We start from the raw sequence: 19045 nt of genomic DNA, 5'->3' as shown, positions 1-19045 counted from the left end.
TGAGAACATTACTTATTGTAACAAAAACTGAAAATAATTTTACCTATGTAACCTAAGTAAACTAGTTAATTATAGCATATACACACAAATGAAAATTATAATGAGTTCATAATATGTATCCACAATTATGTTGTAATGTTAAGGTGGTACAAATATTATATGAAGTATTATTATAGCTATATAAATATAGTGTTTATAGTGATTATGTTTTTGTGAGAGAGTTTGGTTGTATTTTTATTGTTATTAATTGTTCTCTGCCTTAAAAAATAATGATCAGATTCAGTTCTACAAGAAAAATACCAAATTATTTTTTTAAATAATGGTACAATCACCACCAATAAAGAAAACCACTGGACATGTCAGAAGACTTGGCGATCAGAAGGCGAAATCAATTAATGAGGGAAATTTGGAAAACTTTCACTCGTCAGGGAAATCGATGATTCCAACATTCAGAATTACTTGAACTCAATAGAGAGTAATCTCAAAACTTGCCTGAAACATTATTTCCATTAAAGGGGTGAGTGAATGGCATGGCTTGCCACCATGATTAAGTAATATCAATCATGAGGAAGACTCTAAAGATAATATCACACACACTTTTCTCTTTAAGAACATTTACAATGAGAAAATAAAGAGTCCTATTTGCTTCTGAATAGGATGGTATCCTATCCCCTTTGGGCACAAAGTTGGTCAATTCTGGGTTTTGAACTTTATACAAATGACATAATGCATGTGTTTTTCTGTACCTTGCTCAAAGTGGTATTGTGGAAATGACAATATTTTATTTAGGGATACATATATATGTAATAAAACTATAAAGCAAAACAAGTGAAGTGTGAGCAGAGAGTCTGATGGTGATTACTCCGGGGTTGGAGAAGAGGTAATAAGATTGAGAAGGGCACATGGGTCCCTAAATAGAATTTGTGAGGAATACAAGTTCATTTATGTATTATTTTATTTCACTACTACATATAACACTGTATATTTTTGTATCAACCAACATTTCATAATACAAATGGAAAAACATTTCTTCGTCTTAAAAGGTTAAGTAAGAATTGGTTAAAAATTGAAAACTAAGCACAAGAAGAAATCTTGCAACCTCGGAGGCCCTCTAGTGCCCAAATTGAATAAGCACAGTTAATGTCCAATTCTTTTACGTTATCCACTCATAATTTCATTCATACCCTTAAAAACAGCAATTAACAGCAAGGTGTAGAATAGCATACTAACAAATTCATTCCATCTAAATGGTACTTTTACATCAAATTCTTAAAGTGCTGCCAGACTGCTCTTTGGAGACTGACCCAAAAGAATAAATTTTAGTCCTTTAGTAAGAATGTCTCATAACGTATCTCTCAATTCAAATATATGCTTCAAAGGTGACGGATTATTAAATTGTATGCCCAAGAATATTTTGAAATTTGTTTTATCCCCAATCCTCTTCATTTAATTTTAAGGATTATACCGTATATAATAAAAATGATTGCCTTGCAGTTTATGGAAGAGTCACTCTGACTCCTCTCTCGGGATTCAGCTGAAAATGCCACAGCCTTCGAGTCATCTGGGTGAAAGTAAGTTCTCCACGAACTATGCTTCAGGCACACTGAGTTAATTTTTATGGGATTTATTTCATCCTGCTTCATATTATAATTATTGTATACATAGCTAATCTACCTACCAAATTTTTAAGCTGCTTAAGGGCAAATTCCTTGCCTTTTCTACTTTTTATATTACTATCATTCTTAGCACATTACTTAGAATGTTTTTGGTGCTCAGTGTATTTTGGGGGGCTTGAATTTGATCAACACATTTAAATCTTTATCAGTCAGAAGGTTATATAACTACATTTTAAAACAGTTACTTTTGAAATATGTTTTATTGTTTGGCCAAATAGTCAAAAGAATTAGATAGTCAAAATAGTTAAGATAACAGAAAAAAACTTCAAAATTATTGCAGCACATAATACTGCACTTAACAAATCAGAGTATGTCTGAAGGAGAGAAACTAATGTGAAATTTGATGAGTTTGTCTCATGGGCACAATTGATATTTAAAAAAAAAGAAATTAACATTTAAAATTTTATTATGATGGATGCTATGACCTTGCAATGAAATCTTCTGCAAGTGTCTTCAAGCATTGTAGAAACTGATGGTAATGTCCCTGTCATTTAGCAGTGTGGTGGTATGATGAAAAGAGGACAAGACTTCAAGTCTGTCAGTCTTGTAATCTTGGGAAGTCATTTAAATTCTCGGTCTCAGTATTCCCATTGGTAAAATCGAATGTTTATATATATATTTGATTTGAATGTTTATATATATGTATTTATATATAAATATGGAAGAATTACATACACTCTCTCTCTCTCTCTCTCTCTCTCTCTCTATATATATATATATATATATATATATATATATATATATATTGTTGTGATGCATTCTATATATCAAAGCATGGTACTTAGGGCACCTTTCTTAACCACTAGTGCATATCTTACCTCGCTGCTATCTCCTTGCCTCTGCCAGTAGCACTTTCCAGGCTGCTGGACTGACTACTTGCTATCCAACAGCATCAATGTTCCAGAAAGCAATACAGTAGCACAGAAAAACTCACATATCTCGTTTTTGGAAAAGAGCCATGTTTCACGTATATTAATACCCCTCAGCTATTAATCCCTTGTGTCTCAAGTGCTTTATAAACTGTTGAATCCCCTTCACCATCACCCTGCATGGTGGCATTTTCCTTCCTGGGTTTCAGATGAAGGAGCTGGAGTTACAGAGGAGAAGTGACATGTTCAAGACCCACAGGTGAGTCAGTTTCCAGAACTGTATTCTCCTTTCTTACAAACAACATTTCTTTCAGGAGACAGGTATCTTCCTTCTTATACTCTGCCCAATAAGATCATTTTTTAGATTCCTTCATTTGTAATGAAACCAATCACCATACTTCAGCCTTAATAATAAAAAAAACAGAAGAATTAAGACTGTGTCTCACCGATTCATGTTTGTATGAAGAAGCTTAGAAATCCGAGGCTTGCCTAGAGATGTGATGTCGCCATAGGGATTGTCGACATCATCAGCATTTGTGGACTCCACATAACCACTGGGGCGGGGTGGGGAAGGAAAAAGAAGATGGAAAAGAAGAACATTAGAAGATATATGTGCATTTCTATTAGTTAGTGCTCTAACCTCCAACAGAAATCTTATTTGTCAAGATCAAAAGCTCAAAATACACAAGATAAACTATTCTTACAAATGAAGTTGGATGATGTAATAACTTGGCTTTAAAAATAAAATCAGGAAAGGTGATTTTCTCTTTTTCAGAGTCAGAGGTGCCAGGCTCCTGTGCTCTTAGGTTTGGGCTAGAATAAGAGCCATAGCTGTTCTTTGTTTCTGAGCAAAGAAATGGGCTGTTTCTGCAGACCTGGAGCAAGTCAGAGACCCAGGTGATCTGCCAGAGCCAGGGAGGCTTAATGGACATGTGGAATGGGCTGGACTAACGGTCTAGACCTCTCCTTGTTTTCTTGGATCTACTATATTCCAGTGTTATTCTATCTAAAGCAGAGACAAAGGTCCCAGAATAGGCACTAGCCCCCTTCTTTGCCCCCATGGAAAGCTAGATTCAAATTCAGAAAAGTCAGGTGCTATATTCCCTGCACTTCAGCGTTAGCAAGCACACCAGTCCTTCCACCAAATACAGCATTGTTTCTGGTTGCCAACACTCAGTAGTGCTGGCTTCCAAGTTATTTTGTTCCATGAAATAACCAATTTAGGAAGGTAGAACGAGAGCCCTCTCCTCCTTTCTTTCTTTTACCAAAATCTTTAAAAAATCTTTCCTGAAATTCCGACATTAAACAGGTGCCGTGCTAAGTAAACATTAGAAATCTGTGGAAGCAAAAGTTGGCTTAAAAAGTAAACTGCAGACATAAGTGAGCTGAAAACAACTACAATTTAGATACGTCTAGGAGTTTTAAAAAACATTAAGAAACATCACTTACGTATAGAGAGGAATGTATTTAGTTCTTGAACTTGGACTCACACTTAGAAAAAAGAAAAGAAATAAGGGCAATTGTGTTATTGATATTAATTTCATAAATATCAAAGTATTACAATGTTTTCCAAGTAAAATTTTACCAATCTTCAGACATATCAGAATTTGTTTTCAAAAGTTTGGCATTTTAAACAAAAATCAATTAAAGATGCAGTTTCTTTAAGTGATGAAAATCACGAACAGAACAAATCGACCTCAAGTCACCACTAACTTACATCTCTGCTAACTCTCCCTGATGGTTTGGCTGTCTCCGAAAGCCTCTTCTCTTGGACTTTCCTTTTGTTTATTCTTCTTTATGATTAGATATGCTATCTTTGGCACTGTTAGACCACTTCCTTTCTCAGGCACATAGAATTTTAGTGTATGAGTGGTTCTTATTGACATCTAGTCTAATTCTCCATTGCAGAGATAAGACAAAGTTGGCACAGCCTGTGTCTTATCTCTGCAAAGTCACAGCTGTTTCTGGCATTACAAGGTGCTCCAGGTTTTTTCACCCCTGCCCCAGCCCTAAAATAAGCCTTCTATTGGAGAATGGTGTTTAAAAGCCAACATCTGGGTGCAAGGTTTGTTTGTGGTTGCTAGGGTGTCACTGCTTCTAGGCCCTTTCAGCGAACAGAGTTAGGGATATGTGTATGTATCTGAACCCATGTATATGGACATTTATTTATTTATCTATCCGTGTGTGTGTGTATATATATATATATATATATATATATATATATATATATATTAAAATGAACATGAGTTCATAGGATATTTCCTACTTTAATCAGTACCTCAGGGATTATTCTAGCCTTTTCCCCTTAGGGGAAGAAACCTGGCTCCCATTATCTATAAAATAATGAACAAACATTTAGTTCATTGTTCGGTGCTAGTACACTTGTAAGTAGTTTCAAAATTGCCAACCTGTGTCCTTCTGAGAAACAAATTCACCAACCCGAGGGCAGTACTCATGTACAGTCCTTTGCGTCATTGGTCTTTAAGCATGCGGTCTAAATACTGTTTCCAAACTTGCTCAGGTCTACTGTTCCCCTCCCCCCACCCCTATCATGTGCAATTATACCATTTATTTGTAACACAGATTCACATGTCACAATCTGCATCCCACTCTGAATTCCCTCAACATCCTGGGAGATTTTCTTTTTTTAACTTTGCATTCAGTAAAATTCCTTTATTGTGATATGCAGTTTTATAGGTTTTAACAAACATAGACTCACGTCTCCATCACCACAGTCCCATAAAGAACAATCCATCACCCTAAGTAATCCCTTGTATGGGCCCTTTGTAGACAGCCTCTCCCCCTTCCTCCAGCCCTTGGCAAGCTCTGATCTGTTTTCTGTCACTATAGTTTTGCCTTTTCCAGAATGTCATAGAAATGCGATCATACAATATTCAGCCTTTTGGGTCTGACATTGGCTTCTCTCCTTCAGCAACGTGCATTTAGGATTCATCTATGCTGTTGTCTGTTGCATGTGTACCTTTTCCTTGCTGAATAGTGTTCCATTGAGTGAAGGAACTACAGTTTGTTTATCCATTCACTTGCTGAAGGCATCTTGGTTGCTCATAGGTTTTAGTGATTATGACTGAAGCTGCTATAAACATTCACATACAGGATTTCTTGTGAACTCTTGGGAGCAAGAGTTACACAGAGGCAGACTCCAGGATGAGTTGTACTCTCTGGATGAGATGTGGCAGTACTGAATAAGGCATAGCTTTCAATTTATTAGCTGATTTACCACCAAAAAAAAAAAATCCACAAAAACTAAAATTTTAAAAGTTAGCATCTGGTGAACTATTTTCCATTTTATTGCATGATATGTAAGTAAAATGATGCTAATAAAGTTTTATTATGAGCATTCACATAATAGTAGGAATTAAGACCAATAAATTTGTGTACTTATTCTATAAAAATATTTGAATACGACTATCAACAATTTCAACTTGCTGCTTTTATAAGGGTTTTATAATTTTTTAAAATACTTTAATTTTTTTATTTAAATGATTGCAGTTCAATTTATATATTGGAATCTATTAGTTATACTGGAGTATTTTACACATTTGGTAAAGCTGTATTTTAAATAATCTTTATAATTATTATTATTTTTAAAATAATAATATTATTACTATAAAATATTATTATTTTTGGAATATGGCTCAATAAAATCTATGTTTTCTTACAAGCCTCGTTATTTTTCTCAACATTGTTACTATTTGTATTTCCATATCTATCAGCCAAATGGCTTCAAACTTGTATTTTTTCACACCATTATGCCTGTAATAATAAAACAATTTCTTTTAAAATGGCAATCTATACTGATTTTATTGAAGTGGTACAATTACCAAAGACTTGAAAAATGTTAGCCTTCATGTTGTTTTTTATAACTGCAATTTAGTAAAATTTCTCATTAATTTTGCTGACTGTAAGCCAAAGTCTTTTGCTTTTGCTTTTTAATTAACTGTAATTATTCAAGTATAAATTAAATGTATGATACTAACTCTCTCACTGAGGTGATAAAAATAAACGTCCTAAAACCAGCAAATCAGATGAAATCTCAGTTAGTAAGAGACGGATGACTTCTTCCTGGACAGCATGCGTTTATCTTTTCCTATGTCTGTCTCACATTATTCTTCATAATTACCTGTAGTATTTGTTGCAAAGTACATAGTTCCACCTAAAGTCTCATGTATTGATTTTCTACCCTATTTAACTTTTCAAAATGCTGTTTGTGATTCACGAATAATTGTCTGTAAACATTAGGCTAAAAATCACCAGTCTACTCATTAAATTGGACTACAGTAATTGGTATTATGTAGAAAAAGTGGAGCCCTATCTCACACCATAATCAAAAGTCAATTCAAGACATAAAGTGAAAATCAAAAATTTAAAATTTATAGCAAAAAAGGATAATATCTTTATTACTTCAAAATAGGGAAAGACTTCTTTAAAACACCACAAAAAACACAACCACGAAGGAAAATGTTTCATGATTCAACTACATAAAATTCAAATCTTCGGGGTACATTGGTGGTTCAGTGGTAGAATGCTCACCTTTCATGCAGGAGACCCGGGTTCTATTCCAAGACCATGCACCCCCCCAAAAAAAATTCAAATCTTCAAAATAATTCAAATCTTCAGCTCAACAAAGGGCATAATATAAACAAAAGAGTCACAAATTAAGAGGAAATTCTTTGACGCAAAATACCAAGAAAACATTTTTACCCAGAATATTAAACATAAAAGTTTCTATGTTCAACAAATAAAAAACAAAATGAAAAGGGGCAAAATATATAAGCAGGCAAGTTACAGGTATGACAACCCAAATAATTAATAAACTTATCAAAATGCTCATTTGTAAGCAAGTAATTTGCATAACCTTCATAATGAAATCCAATTTCATGCCTAATGGATTGGCAACTTTTTTTAAATCTGAGAATTCCAAATGTTGGACAAGATATGGAGTAATGGGAATTCAAGCACTTCCAATGGAGAAGTACATTGGTATAATTTATTTTGAGCATATGGGAATATCTATATTGTAAAGAAGTGCATACCCCTTGACCAGCAATTCTAGGTATAATTATGTATATGTATTAAAACAAGAAATATTTTATTGGACCCATGGAAACATGGGAACATTGTTCTGACTGCAATTTAAAATTAAACAAAACAATGAGAATAGATGAAAAATTATGGTATATCCATTCAATAGAAAACTATACAAGCAGAGAAAATTAACACCTAGAAATGCACAGGTTAACTTGTATGAATCTTCCAAACACAATACAGAACAAAAATATTAAGTTGCATAGATACATGCATGATACCACTTACACTGAGTTTATAAACATAAAACAATACCACATATTGATTAAAAATAACACATATGCTTTAAAGGATTTAAATAAATACATGAAAATGGGAAATAGCAAATCCAGAATAGTGGTGATCCCTTAGGAAAGTAGTGTATTTAAAGAGAAGTACTTAGGGGGTTTCCATTGTGTTGATAATACTTTATTTCTAAAGCTAGGTAGTTGGTATACAGATTATAGTATATTATTCTTGAAACATTTTTGTATATATGAAGCATTCAAAAATAATTAAAAAATAAAAACAGAGAAGATGACCTAACTTGTGGTTAAGATAAAAACAAAAATAAAGAGAGAAAATGATGATAGAAAGGTGGAAACAAAAAGTTTATTTAGATTAAACACACAAAATCACATATGTAGAATTATTAGCAATAAACCCAGAGTATCTAGTCCTAATAGAACATAAATAATTGTGACACAAAAGTTGATAGAAAACAACTCTCCAAGAATTCCTTTTACATGACCTCCATGAGTACTGCGACATTTTAATTCTTCATATCAAATTATTTATAAAGCACTCACTATTTAAAAATCATCATTGCATAATTAATAGTGTAAATTTTAAGGAGGGAGAAAATGAGAGAGAAAGTAGGTTGCGCTGAACAAATCAAATGGGATTTTAGTAATCTTTCAAATCACAAGGATGAATGTCTAAGGGTAGCTGGATGCTCTCTAGCAGAAGATATGTTAGAGCATCAGATTCTTATTTATAATAAGTGACAATGAAAAATCTAGCAATGAGAATGTTAGGAGATAAAACTTACAAATTAATTGGTTTGACGGGTGCCAAGAAAGATCTTGTTTGAAATCTGTCCCAGAGTCCACCAACCATCTAAAATCATTGTTAAAAATAAATGACAAGATATTTAATGAACTAGTTATTGTAATTTCTAGTGTAAGAGCTAGAATTTCTTAATAGTCCTCTCTGCAGCATAGCCAAGTCCTAGAGGCCCTACCAGAAGCACTCCAACATCCCTAGCAACTCAAGAGTTTGTTCCTGGTCTCCAGTTCTGTTCTCAGACCTCCCATTTCAGTTTGATATGTCATAGCTGGAAGCTGCCTCATTTTCCAATTCTTCCAGCCTGAAGACCATGTGAAATGTCTACTTCTAGTTTTCAATGTGACATATAGCTTGGGGGTGGTGGTGACGGTTCATGGGGAGAATGGACAAGCAAGAATAGATGCTATTCTCACTTTAACCCACCTAACCCAGGCCAGTTTCCCCTTTCCAGCCTAGCCCACATCCTGAGCTTTGAACCTCATTGTGCCTAGGAAGGGACTTTGGAAACTAATATAATTTAATCCCAAGGAATATGTAGTCAAATTTTAGAGTTGAATGAGATGACCAATTTTCACAAGATATGAAAATATTTTAAAAAATTGAGAGAGCCTTAAAAATATAATCTTAAGGAACTGTCATCTTTTTTTTTCTTTTAATTGATTTTACTTTCTATGTGAAAATCTTGGGCTTGAGTCTTTATATAAAACTTATATTTTCCAATCTGTTATTTTTCTCTTTAGAAGCTGAAGTTTTATAAGATTATGTGAGCTCTTAACCTTGGGCTTATAGACACGTACAGGTCAATGTTTAGAACTGTACTTCAATAAAATTGTTTTCCTTGTTAATCTTATGTATTTTATGTATTCAAAAACTTAATTGTCCGAACTATCTAAGAGCTTAGCCAGACTTCTAAACAGGCAGATATGACAAACCCAGGGCAGGGACATCTAATCCAGTGTTGGGAGGTCAAAAGTGAGGCCAAAGATTAAACCTGAAGGATTCTTGGGATTTAGCTTGGCAGAAAACAATCGGAGAGATCGTTACAGGCAGTGGAACATTATTTGCAAAAGATAGAAACTAAAGCAGGGTGTGGCAAGCCTGAGGAATTAAGAGACATTTGACAGAAGTAAAACATAGTGTGTGGGGTGAAGGTTGGTGGGTAGTGTGGGCAAGCAAGAAGAGAAATGGGGAGAGATGGGCTAGAGAGGGCATTATGGGCAAATAATGGAGAATTGGCTAGGGGTCATATCAAGGAGTATGGACTTTATTTTATGAGTAATGATGGATTTTAGTCAGTGGAATAACATGAAAAGATTCACAACCAGCTGTGGTGTGCATGTAATAATTCACGTGATAAATATTTCTTGTTGTTTACAGATGAAGAGATTGGTCATCTCTAATAGCAACTTGTAAATCTTGTTTTATTAGATAATAAGAGTTATATGACTCATATTTCTCCATTTTTCCTTGAAAAGTGCAGAGCTAAACTCTAGATTAAATGTTAGGATCTATCTTCAATACAAGTTCTCTCGTGGAATAATTTCTCCCTATCCTCTTCATTATTTATTTGTTCTTATGCATTTTTTTAAATAAATGCAGTCATTGCTTCTGTGCATTGCATAGTAAACTATTCACATGACTTCTGAGAAACAGGTAAGCTTTAAATGATAAATAAAATATTTATAATATTATTATTATATTATTATAATATAATATCAACACAATAATAATTAATATAACGCTAAATATTATTAAATATTATTTAATATTTTACTTATAATAAAGTATTTGCAATAATTATTGAGTTTTATAATTATGACATTTTCAACTTTCATTATATAAATACACATATGTGTATGTATATATATATAAATAAGTGTGTGTATGTCTTTACTTGGTTCTTTTAGTAATTCTTAAAAATAAAGTGTGTTATTGTGACTTAAAATTTTGGAGTTCAGTTTAGTAACAGAACTAATTGCTACTCAGGAATGTTCACTGACCTGAGTGATTGCTGACGCCCTTTCATATCGTTTTAGTGTAAAACACTGGGAGATGAGGTCAGCAGCTTTTTCCAATGTTGTTTCTACTGGATCAAGCCTTGGTGCTAGCATCTTATCCCAAGGAACATCTTCATAAGCTCTGTGAAATAAGGACGTTCAAAGAAAATACAACCTCAAATGACTTAGTTAATAATTTCATGTACTATAGTAGGCAGAATTCTAAACTGATCCCCATGATTCTTGCCACCTGGTCTACACACCTCTCCTTGAATGTGGGCAGGATTGATGAAGATGATGGAATAGTACTACGGTGATTATGTTATACTATATGGTAGAGATTTTTGCATGGAGTTATAGTCCATAACTAGTTGATTTGAATGAATAGAAAAGGGAGTTTATCCTGGATGGGCCTAACTTAAACATCTAAGGCCCAAAAAGTGACAGAAAGCAGCAGTAGATGCTTGTCTGCTGTCCTGGAAGAAACAAGTCACTTTGAGTCTTGCAGCTGGCAACCACCTGAATAAGCTTGCAAGATCAGAATCCAACTCTGGCCAACCCAGATGTGTGAAACCCTGAGCAGCAAATCTGGCTGAGACATGACCAGACATGCCTGCCCTTACAGAATCCTGAGATTACACATGGGTACTGTTTCAAAATGTTAAATTTGTGGCAATATTTTACACAGCAATAGAAAACTAATGCATTTACTTGTATGTTTTACTGTCTACCAAACAATTTTCATTTGACCCTTCATAGCCAGGCAAGAAGATTATTTAAAAATCACTAAACTATGGCTTAGAAAACCGAATTTGTTTGTTTAAGGTCACTCAGTTATTTTTGGTGAAATTCATGACTCAAATCCAGATGAACTGCCTCTGTAGAGTCAGCAACATACCCAGTGTTCTACATCAATGCAGCCAAGTTATAAAAATCCTGACACCTTTGTTCAAAAATTCCAGACATCTTATTAAATAGAATTACTACATATCTGGATTTGGATCTGAAGGTCCTATCTTTCATTTGGGGTTTTGAAAGATGCTGTTCTTTCTGACAGACATGGGCCACAGATACAGTGCAGTGGGACTCCAGTTTGATGCTGAATGAAGAAAACAAACAACCCTCATTCCAGATATATGGATAGATGTCCTGGGATTCTACAGCCTGAATCCCTAGAACTGTCCCTGTCCTTGCCCTGTCCAAATCTGATATTAAACTGGATTTTTCCATTCCATAGGCAAACCATGTCCTTCCAGGTAATCCCCGTGTGAACCAAAGTCATTTTGCAAAAAAAAAAATCATCCTTCACCACATTTCATCAACAAATATTTATTCAGAGACTACCAAATTTCAAGCACTGTGTTAGGGGCTAAGGATGAAAGAATGAATAAGGGCCAAAATCAAAATTATGCTTACCACATAGAATGTTGTGAAAAATAAATAAAATAATATCATTAAAGTTAACCAGTGATTGATTCACTGTTGTCAGTATGTATGCATGTATTTTGAATGTGCTCATTCTGAATTTACTCTGTCCTAAGGAAATGATAAATCCAGTAAAATATTTTTAATTATAGAGTAGATTTAAATGGTATTTTTTTCTGACATGCTATATACACTGACTAGAATTATGCTAAGAAATTGATCTATGACTTGAATCAAAGCTTGAAAGATACTTCACTTTTTGAAATTCTTATATTTCATGAATTATCTTGTAGAATTTTCCATAGAGGTTGTACACATTTTTTCTTAAAAACTTATATAATTTCTTTTTAAAAAGAGACCACTAAATACTATGATTAGATACTTTGTTTTATAAAAAATACTGCTCTACTCTGAGTAAAGTATTATGATTTTAACCAAAGTATTAACTGTTTCGTAGATGACCACTAGGAATTTTTTTTCTGATAAAAATAAAGATGAGAATACAATAGTAAAAGAACTAAAAAACAAACAAATAAAAAAGCAGAGAGAAATTTAGAGTTGATTTAGTTACAAACCTTAATTCTGAAGGTAGGAAATTGAGCACCAAGAAGACTGGAAGCTTCTAAATTCCCATATTCAGCTGGTAAACAAATTTAGTCCTTGTCCAGTACTGTTGGTTTCCATTTCAGTGCTCTTTGTTCATGTTGTTTCAAGATTCTGAAATCTAGCTTCATATCACATATTCCTTTATAGTCTCATGCACTTACGGAGATAATATGTATTGATATGTGTATTTTGTGAAACTGTATTTGATGATGGGTGTGCTTTCAATTTGAATGAACAAATGAAGTTGAAAGGTAAAGGATGCCAGCAGCATTCAATATATGAAAAGAAAGGATGATGATGATGTGTAAACATGATGTGTTTTACAGTATGCATTGCATTGTACTTTTAAATTTTCATTGCTTCCTCTTTATGGACCATGCATTTGGCTTCCCTGTAATCACCTTGCTATATTCTAAATCCAATGATCAATTTCAATAATTATTTCTCAGGGCTCATATTACTTGACTTATGTGCATGATTTAAAATAATTCATTGCTTTCTCTTCCCTGAAACACTTTCTAAATTCACCTACCAAGCACTAAAATCTCTTTATTTCCCTCTATTTGTTGGTTGCTCCTTGTCATTCTTTTTTGCTGGTTTGTCGTCATTTTTTTTGCCCTTCTTAATGTAGAGGTGCCAGGGCTCAGTCTCTTTTCTTCCCTAACCCCATGTTCTCTTTTGATATTCTTGTCTGGTCACATGGTTTTACATACTATCTAGAAGCTATTGCATCCAGACTTCTCTCCCAAACTATGGATCCATATATCCCCACCGCCAACTTGATAGACTTGATTAAACATCTAATAAACATCTGGTATTCAACATGTTTAAAAGTGACTTCCGATCCTTCCCCTCATATTTATTCCACTTGCCATGATCACTTTCATTCACCTAGTTCTGTTGTTCAACATCCTTGGACTTTTTTTTCTTTCAGCTCCATTATCTCCAATTAGGTATTGTGTTGACTAGCTTTCAAATTATCTCCAGAAGCCAAACACTTCTTACTTCAATTATATTCTCCTCCAAGTCACTGTTGTCCCTGTACTGGATGATAGCAGTAACTTCTGAACTGAACGGGTCTCCCAGCTTCTCCCACTGCTCAATCTATTCTTAACCCAGCAACTGTAATGGTTACTTTGGCATATAAGTCAGATCTTGTCATTTCTCTTCCCAAAACTCACTCTCAGTTGAGTGAAAGCCCTAGTGTTTACAAATTGCTGAAAATGCCAAGAATCATCTGATTCCCTAGCACTTCTGTGATCTTTTCTCTTTCAACTTCCCCCACCTCTACTATACACACAAACACACACACACACCAGCCTCTTCAACACCCTAAGCTTGCTTCTGACATTGAGCATTTGCTCTATATTCCCTCTGCCTGGAATATAAAATTATGTCACGTATCTGCTGGTCTGTTTTCACATCCCCAAATTTCTGCTTAAATCTCATCACTCAAGGAGGTCTCCCCAGACTTTCTATTTATTGTGGAAGCCTATTAATTCCACACACCCAAGCACCCCTGATACCTCTTACCCTGTTCTACCTTCTTTTCTCTTTCATACAATTATCAATTTCTAGCATTCATCTCTTGACTTTCTTAATGTTTTTTGGTTCAATGTCTCCCTACACAATGAGGGCTCCTTGAGAGAAGAGATTGCTCTCTGTTTTATTCACTGATGCATGTCAGAGCCTACAATGGAGGCATAGCCAGTACTCGATAAATATTTGTGTACTCAATAAAAAATAAATTCTCCTCCTTCATGCTCTCTCTGCTGTTATTTTCTATGACTCTTTACTCTTATCTCCTCCTCCCTCTCTGAACATTTCCTTTCCGTCTTGGCTTTGAATCTCTATTAAACATAAGTGTTCTCTAAAAATCTGCCCCAACTTTTTATTCCTTAGCAATCAATGTACCCCACTTATAATTACCTGAGTCTGCTGTTCCTTGAATTACTCATAGGATCCAGGATATTGTAGGCAAGAAGGCTAAGTGTCATTAAGAATATATAACCATATTTTTAAACCAAAACTTTATTGGGAAATAAATGCTTACTTTTGTGTAGAGGACTTGTAAAATGAATTCTTTTCATTATATTTCTCGCTTGATTGAAAAAGGGGTTCGCCATCATCCTAGGAGGCATAGGCATAAATACCAAGTTAGAAGAGGCCAGGTGTAAATGGGAATTGCTACTGTTTTTTATACACCATGCTTTCTCTTTCTTTTCTTCTTTCATAAAACCTATTGGATTGACAAGTTTCAACTTTTCCCTTCTTGCTCCCTCTTGTGTTAGAAATTTACATTCTGTTTATATTCCTCTAGTGCTTAAATTAAATTTTACAACATGTATATTAAAGTTCATGGAAATTCAGATGCTCATGAAAAAAATATTGTATTCTAGATATTCACAAATAATTTTTAGCATGATGTATTTAAAACTTTTTTAAAGCAATTGTCTTATCTTCTAATAATACAAGGCTATTTGTTTTCAAATATTTCCCCCTTCCTATCTTCAATCTTATTTTATCAAAATTTTTAAATTAATTATTTATTATAATGAACATTGTTATTATTATTTTTAATGGTTACTATTTATTTAGATTTTCTAACATATTTTACCAATTCTTGCTTTACTTTTGTTTTTTCCTGCATTGTCTTTTTGCTGATTCTAGTAGTTATTTCATCAAGAATGTGAACTTCTTGCAATCCTGGATTTGAATTCACCCTTACTTTTGAATAATACTCTATGTTTAGAGTATTATGATTCCTTGGAAACAGTAGTATTTCATTGGCTTCTGGCTTGTATTGTGGGTTTTGAAATACCATTGAGCTTAATTTTTTTGTAGGTTTTCTCTTCGCGTTTTCCTCCTTTTTGGTTGAATTTAGAATATTATCTTTGTCTTAGCTTTTCTACAGCTTCAATATAATTTGTGTATGAGAGGATATATTTTTATTCATATAGGTTAGGACTTATTATTCTTCCTCAATATGAGAATTCATGACTTTTTCTAATTTGGACTATCCTCAGTCTTTAACTGTTTATCATCAATATACTCTACTTATTTAATTCTTTTGATATTTTCATTTGGAAAAATGTGATAAATGTTAGAGTTTCTAATTCTATAATTCAAATCTCTTAACTTTTGCATCTCTTTAATGCTAATCCATATTTATCTTCCACTTTACTGCCATCAACTTTCATGTTTACTAACTCCTATTTCACTAGTTTTAAGTCTGCATTTAAACTTATTCATTATGATTTTTTAAACTTTCATTGAAGTTACAACTAGTAGAATAATCAAATATTTTTCTCATTTATTCTGTTAATACAGTGAATTACATTGATTTATTTCTGAATGTTAAACCAATATTTGCATTTCTGGTATAAAACATTCTTGATCATGATGTATCGTCCTTTTTATAAATTACTGGTTTTGATGTGCTAATACTATGTAAGGATTCTATGTACAGAGATGTACTACTCTGCAATTTTTATTTTTTTTGTAATATCTTAGGTTAAGCTGGACTTCAGATAAGGTGTGACCCACCTCATTCAAGATGGGTCTGAATCCTTTTACAAAGTCTTATGGGGAAGGTCACAGAGAGAGAAAAAAGGCACAAAGAGAGCAGCAAAAAAGTTGAAATTCATCAGAACCCAGAAGGGAAGGGAGTGGCCAGAAAATGCCATGATGTACATTGCCTTAGCAGAGGGATGAAGGACCAATGATATCTGGCAGTCAGCCCCAGAATATCAGTTTTGGGGAAAAAACATCGCTTAATGAAGCCTTGATTTGGACTTGATTTGGATCTCTCCTAGCCTAAAAACTGCAAGCTTTTATTAATTTCCATATTTAAGTCAACCCATTGCATGGAATTTGCTTTAGCAGCCAGCAACTAAAACCTCTATTTTTAATTTTATGAGCGTGTTTTTCATTACATCATTGAGCTTAATAGCTGCTTTAAAGTCCCTTTCTCGTGATTCCAGCTTCTGTATCATCTCAGGTTGGCCTCTGCTGATTGTCTTTACCCTTGACATTGGGTCATATTTTCCAGGGTGTTTTTATATTGAGTAATTTTGAATTGTATTTCCAACATTGTGAATGTTATGTTGTGGAATATCGGATTCTGTATTTTTCTTCTCAAGTGTCTTGATGTCTTGGTTGGCAATTAACCTGATTAGACTCATACTGCTAATTTTTTCTTGCCTGTTGTGGGTAGCAGTCAAAATCTCAGATCAGTATTTTCACTTTTGTCTATGATGCAAATCGCTTCCAGTCTGTTCTCAGCAAGGATGTTAAGTTCCTGTGTAGAAATGTGGCACCCTTCACCTGCTCTCTCCCACCTGGGAATCTTCCTTCTTCTTTTTGCCATGGTTTCCCCATTTCTCCATTTTTTATTTTACTTTAGGTCAGAAAGACAGAGGATCCTATTGAAATTTTAACCATCCCCTGTTCCTTTATCGAGACCCACTTTCAGACCAAAGCCTTGAAAATGGGAAAGTCACTGTTTCCTCTAAAGTTTCAACTCCTCTCTGAAATCTAACTTTGTTCACTCCCCATAGCCTTCAAGGAGGTGAAATTGTACTTTGTCAGAGTCAGTGGTTTTCATCTGTGGAAGCTTAGTTTGCTAGGAACTTACTCAACCACACAGGAAACAAGTATTTTTAACAGAGTTTTAAATAAATGCTCAGTTATAGAATCTCCCATTTGGCTCCATTTCATGTCTGATGGTTCTTTTCATTAAGATTTGCACTTGCCTTTGAAATAAAAGTTCTTACTTTACTTTCTTGAAAATTAAAGTCTATCTCAGGTCTCTCTACTCTCTGAGATATTTAGAGAGCCTTTCATAGTTGGTAAGTTTTTCATGAGGATTATAATTTTGATTGTGATCTCTTCACAGATAGCATTTTCTGTGGAATCCTACCTGTCCTGCTTTGTGGAAATGTTCATACAGAGCAGGTGTTTATTGCTTCTAGGTCCAAAACCATTTTTTACTTAAAATGTACAATGTGGCATTCCCACATTATGTGTATACTAAGAAATCACAATTCACATACCCTCAGGGTACCGGCCTATGGTTCTAATTTCTCATGGTTAATATAGTATATTATTGTTCAATGTGTTGCCCTGGTCAGTTGTTCAAATTTCCTCCTGTGTTTAAGGATTTAGTCAGGACTCCTTTTCATTGATAAGACAGATTTTTGTGTTACCTGAAAGTAGATAAAAAACTCAATTTCAACTATTCACCATAAGAGATTCTGAGGTTTAAATCCATTTCCTGCATGGGTATTAAAATATTAGTTTTTTCACTATTTGGCTTCAGACCAAACCAGTTTCATTCCTCATAATCCACCAATAAAATAAAACCACTTTTTATTTGGGCCCATTACCACGGATTAAAGACAAGATAAGTCTTTCACATACTTTGCAACTGGCAGTAGCTATTTACTGAGTTCTGTCAATATGGTTTAGGGTGCTGTGTGAAACTTCTGGAACAAATCATTGAAAGGAAGGGGCATGCCACTTTGTCCCTTCTCCAATCCTGATGCTTAGGATATGACCAGTCTCGGGCCATATTAGCAGCAGCCTACATTTAGGTGTGAGTAGCAAGATAAAATGAGTCCAAAACAATCTCATGGAACGCACCCTCTGTTTCAAATTAGTTAAGTTAGAGTCTAAATTTGGGTCTGGGTGGAGGTCAGCTGTAACACAATGGGAAACTGGGGCCAAAATGCACGAGAACAGAGAGTTTGTTACTTCCAGGTCCCAGGAAGAAGGGTGGCACTCTCTCTGAGGTTTCGATGGGAAGCACAATTGGCTCAGCTGATTCAACCAGCAGGTAGTGAGAATGCAAGCAGAGTAAGCAGAAACTGTGGGCTTGTGCTTTTATTGTGGTCCAAGGGTGGGGGTTAGTATATTTCCCAGGAGAGTCAGTGATTGATTAGTTTAAAGCAAATGCACATGAAAAAGCAAAGCGACTGTAAGTCTGAGATGTTGGGGATGGTTAGCTTATCTTTTGGGACTAGCAATGAGTTCTGGGTGAGGCGTGCAGGCGGTGTGCAAGGGGGCTGCAGATGTTCTAGGGGAGTTTATGCTCCAGAACTGGTGAGCTGCTTATTAATTAGTCCAGAGGTTGTGGTGGAGGCAAGCGGTTTAGCCAAGTAAGATGAATGCCAAAAGAGTGCACAAACATTTCAATAGTTACAAAGCTCCCTGTTTAATCATAGCTTTGTGGACTATTAAGCTAAAAGGCTATAAATTTCCATCTTGTTTAAATCACAGCATATTTAGGCCTCTGTTACCCACTGCTATACCTATGAAG

The 19045-nt window shown here is 34.4% G+C and overlaps 1 protein-coding gene across 5 annotated transcripts in view; it reads right to left on the bottom strand.

The window, feature by feature from the left end:
- SPMIP7 (sperm microtubule inner protein 7) overlaps positions 1-19045 on the bottom strand; it is an 85696-nt gene that overhangs the window by 12653 nt on the left and 53998 nt on the right. For 3 of the 5 annotated variants that reach the window (XR_013158715.1, XM_077118944.1, XM_077118950.1), the window contains exons 4-8: positions 14780-14856; positions 10699-10837; positions 8682-8749; positions 3995-4036; positions 2992-3099 (exon numbers count right to left, since the gene is read on the bottom strand). Coding sequence is in view for 2 of the 5 variants with exons in the window: in XM_077118944.1 (XP_076975059.1) it covers positions 2992-3099; positions 3995-4036; positions 8682-8749; positions 10699-10837; positions 14780-14856 (434 nt within the window). In the remaining 3 variants the exon portion in view is untranslated. Of the gene's footprint in view, positions 1-2494; positions 3100-3994; positions 4037-8681; positions 8750-10698; positions 10838-14779; positions 14857-19045 lie in introns of all 5 variants that reach the window. The other 2 variants (XR_013158716.1, XR_013158720.1) reach the window with 1 other exon arrangement.

This window comes from Tamandua tetradactyla, chromosome 1, assembly GCF_023851605.1.
Source record: "Tamandua tetradactyla isolate mTamTet1 chromosome 1, mTamTet1.pri, whole genome shotgun sequence".
Classification (NCBI taxonomy): domain Eukaryota; kingdom Metazoa; phylum Chordata; class Mammalia; order Pilosa; family Myrmecophagidae; genus Tamandua; species Tamandua tetradactyla.
Note: the sequence above shows the minus strand (reverse complement) of the source record. Positions and strands in the feature narration are given on the sequence as shown.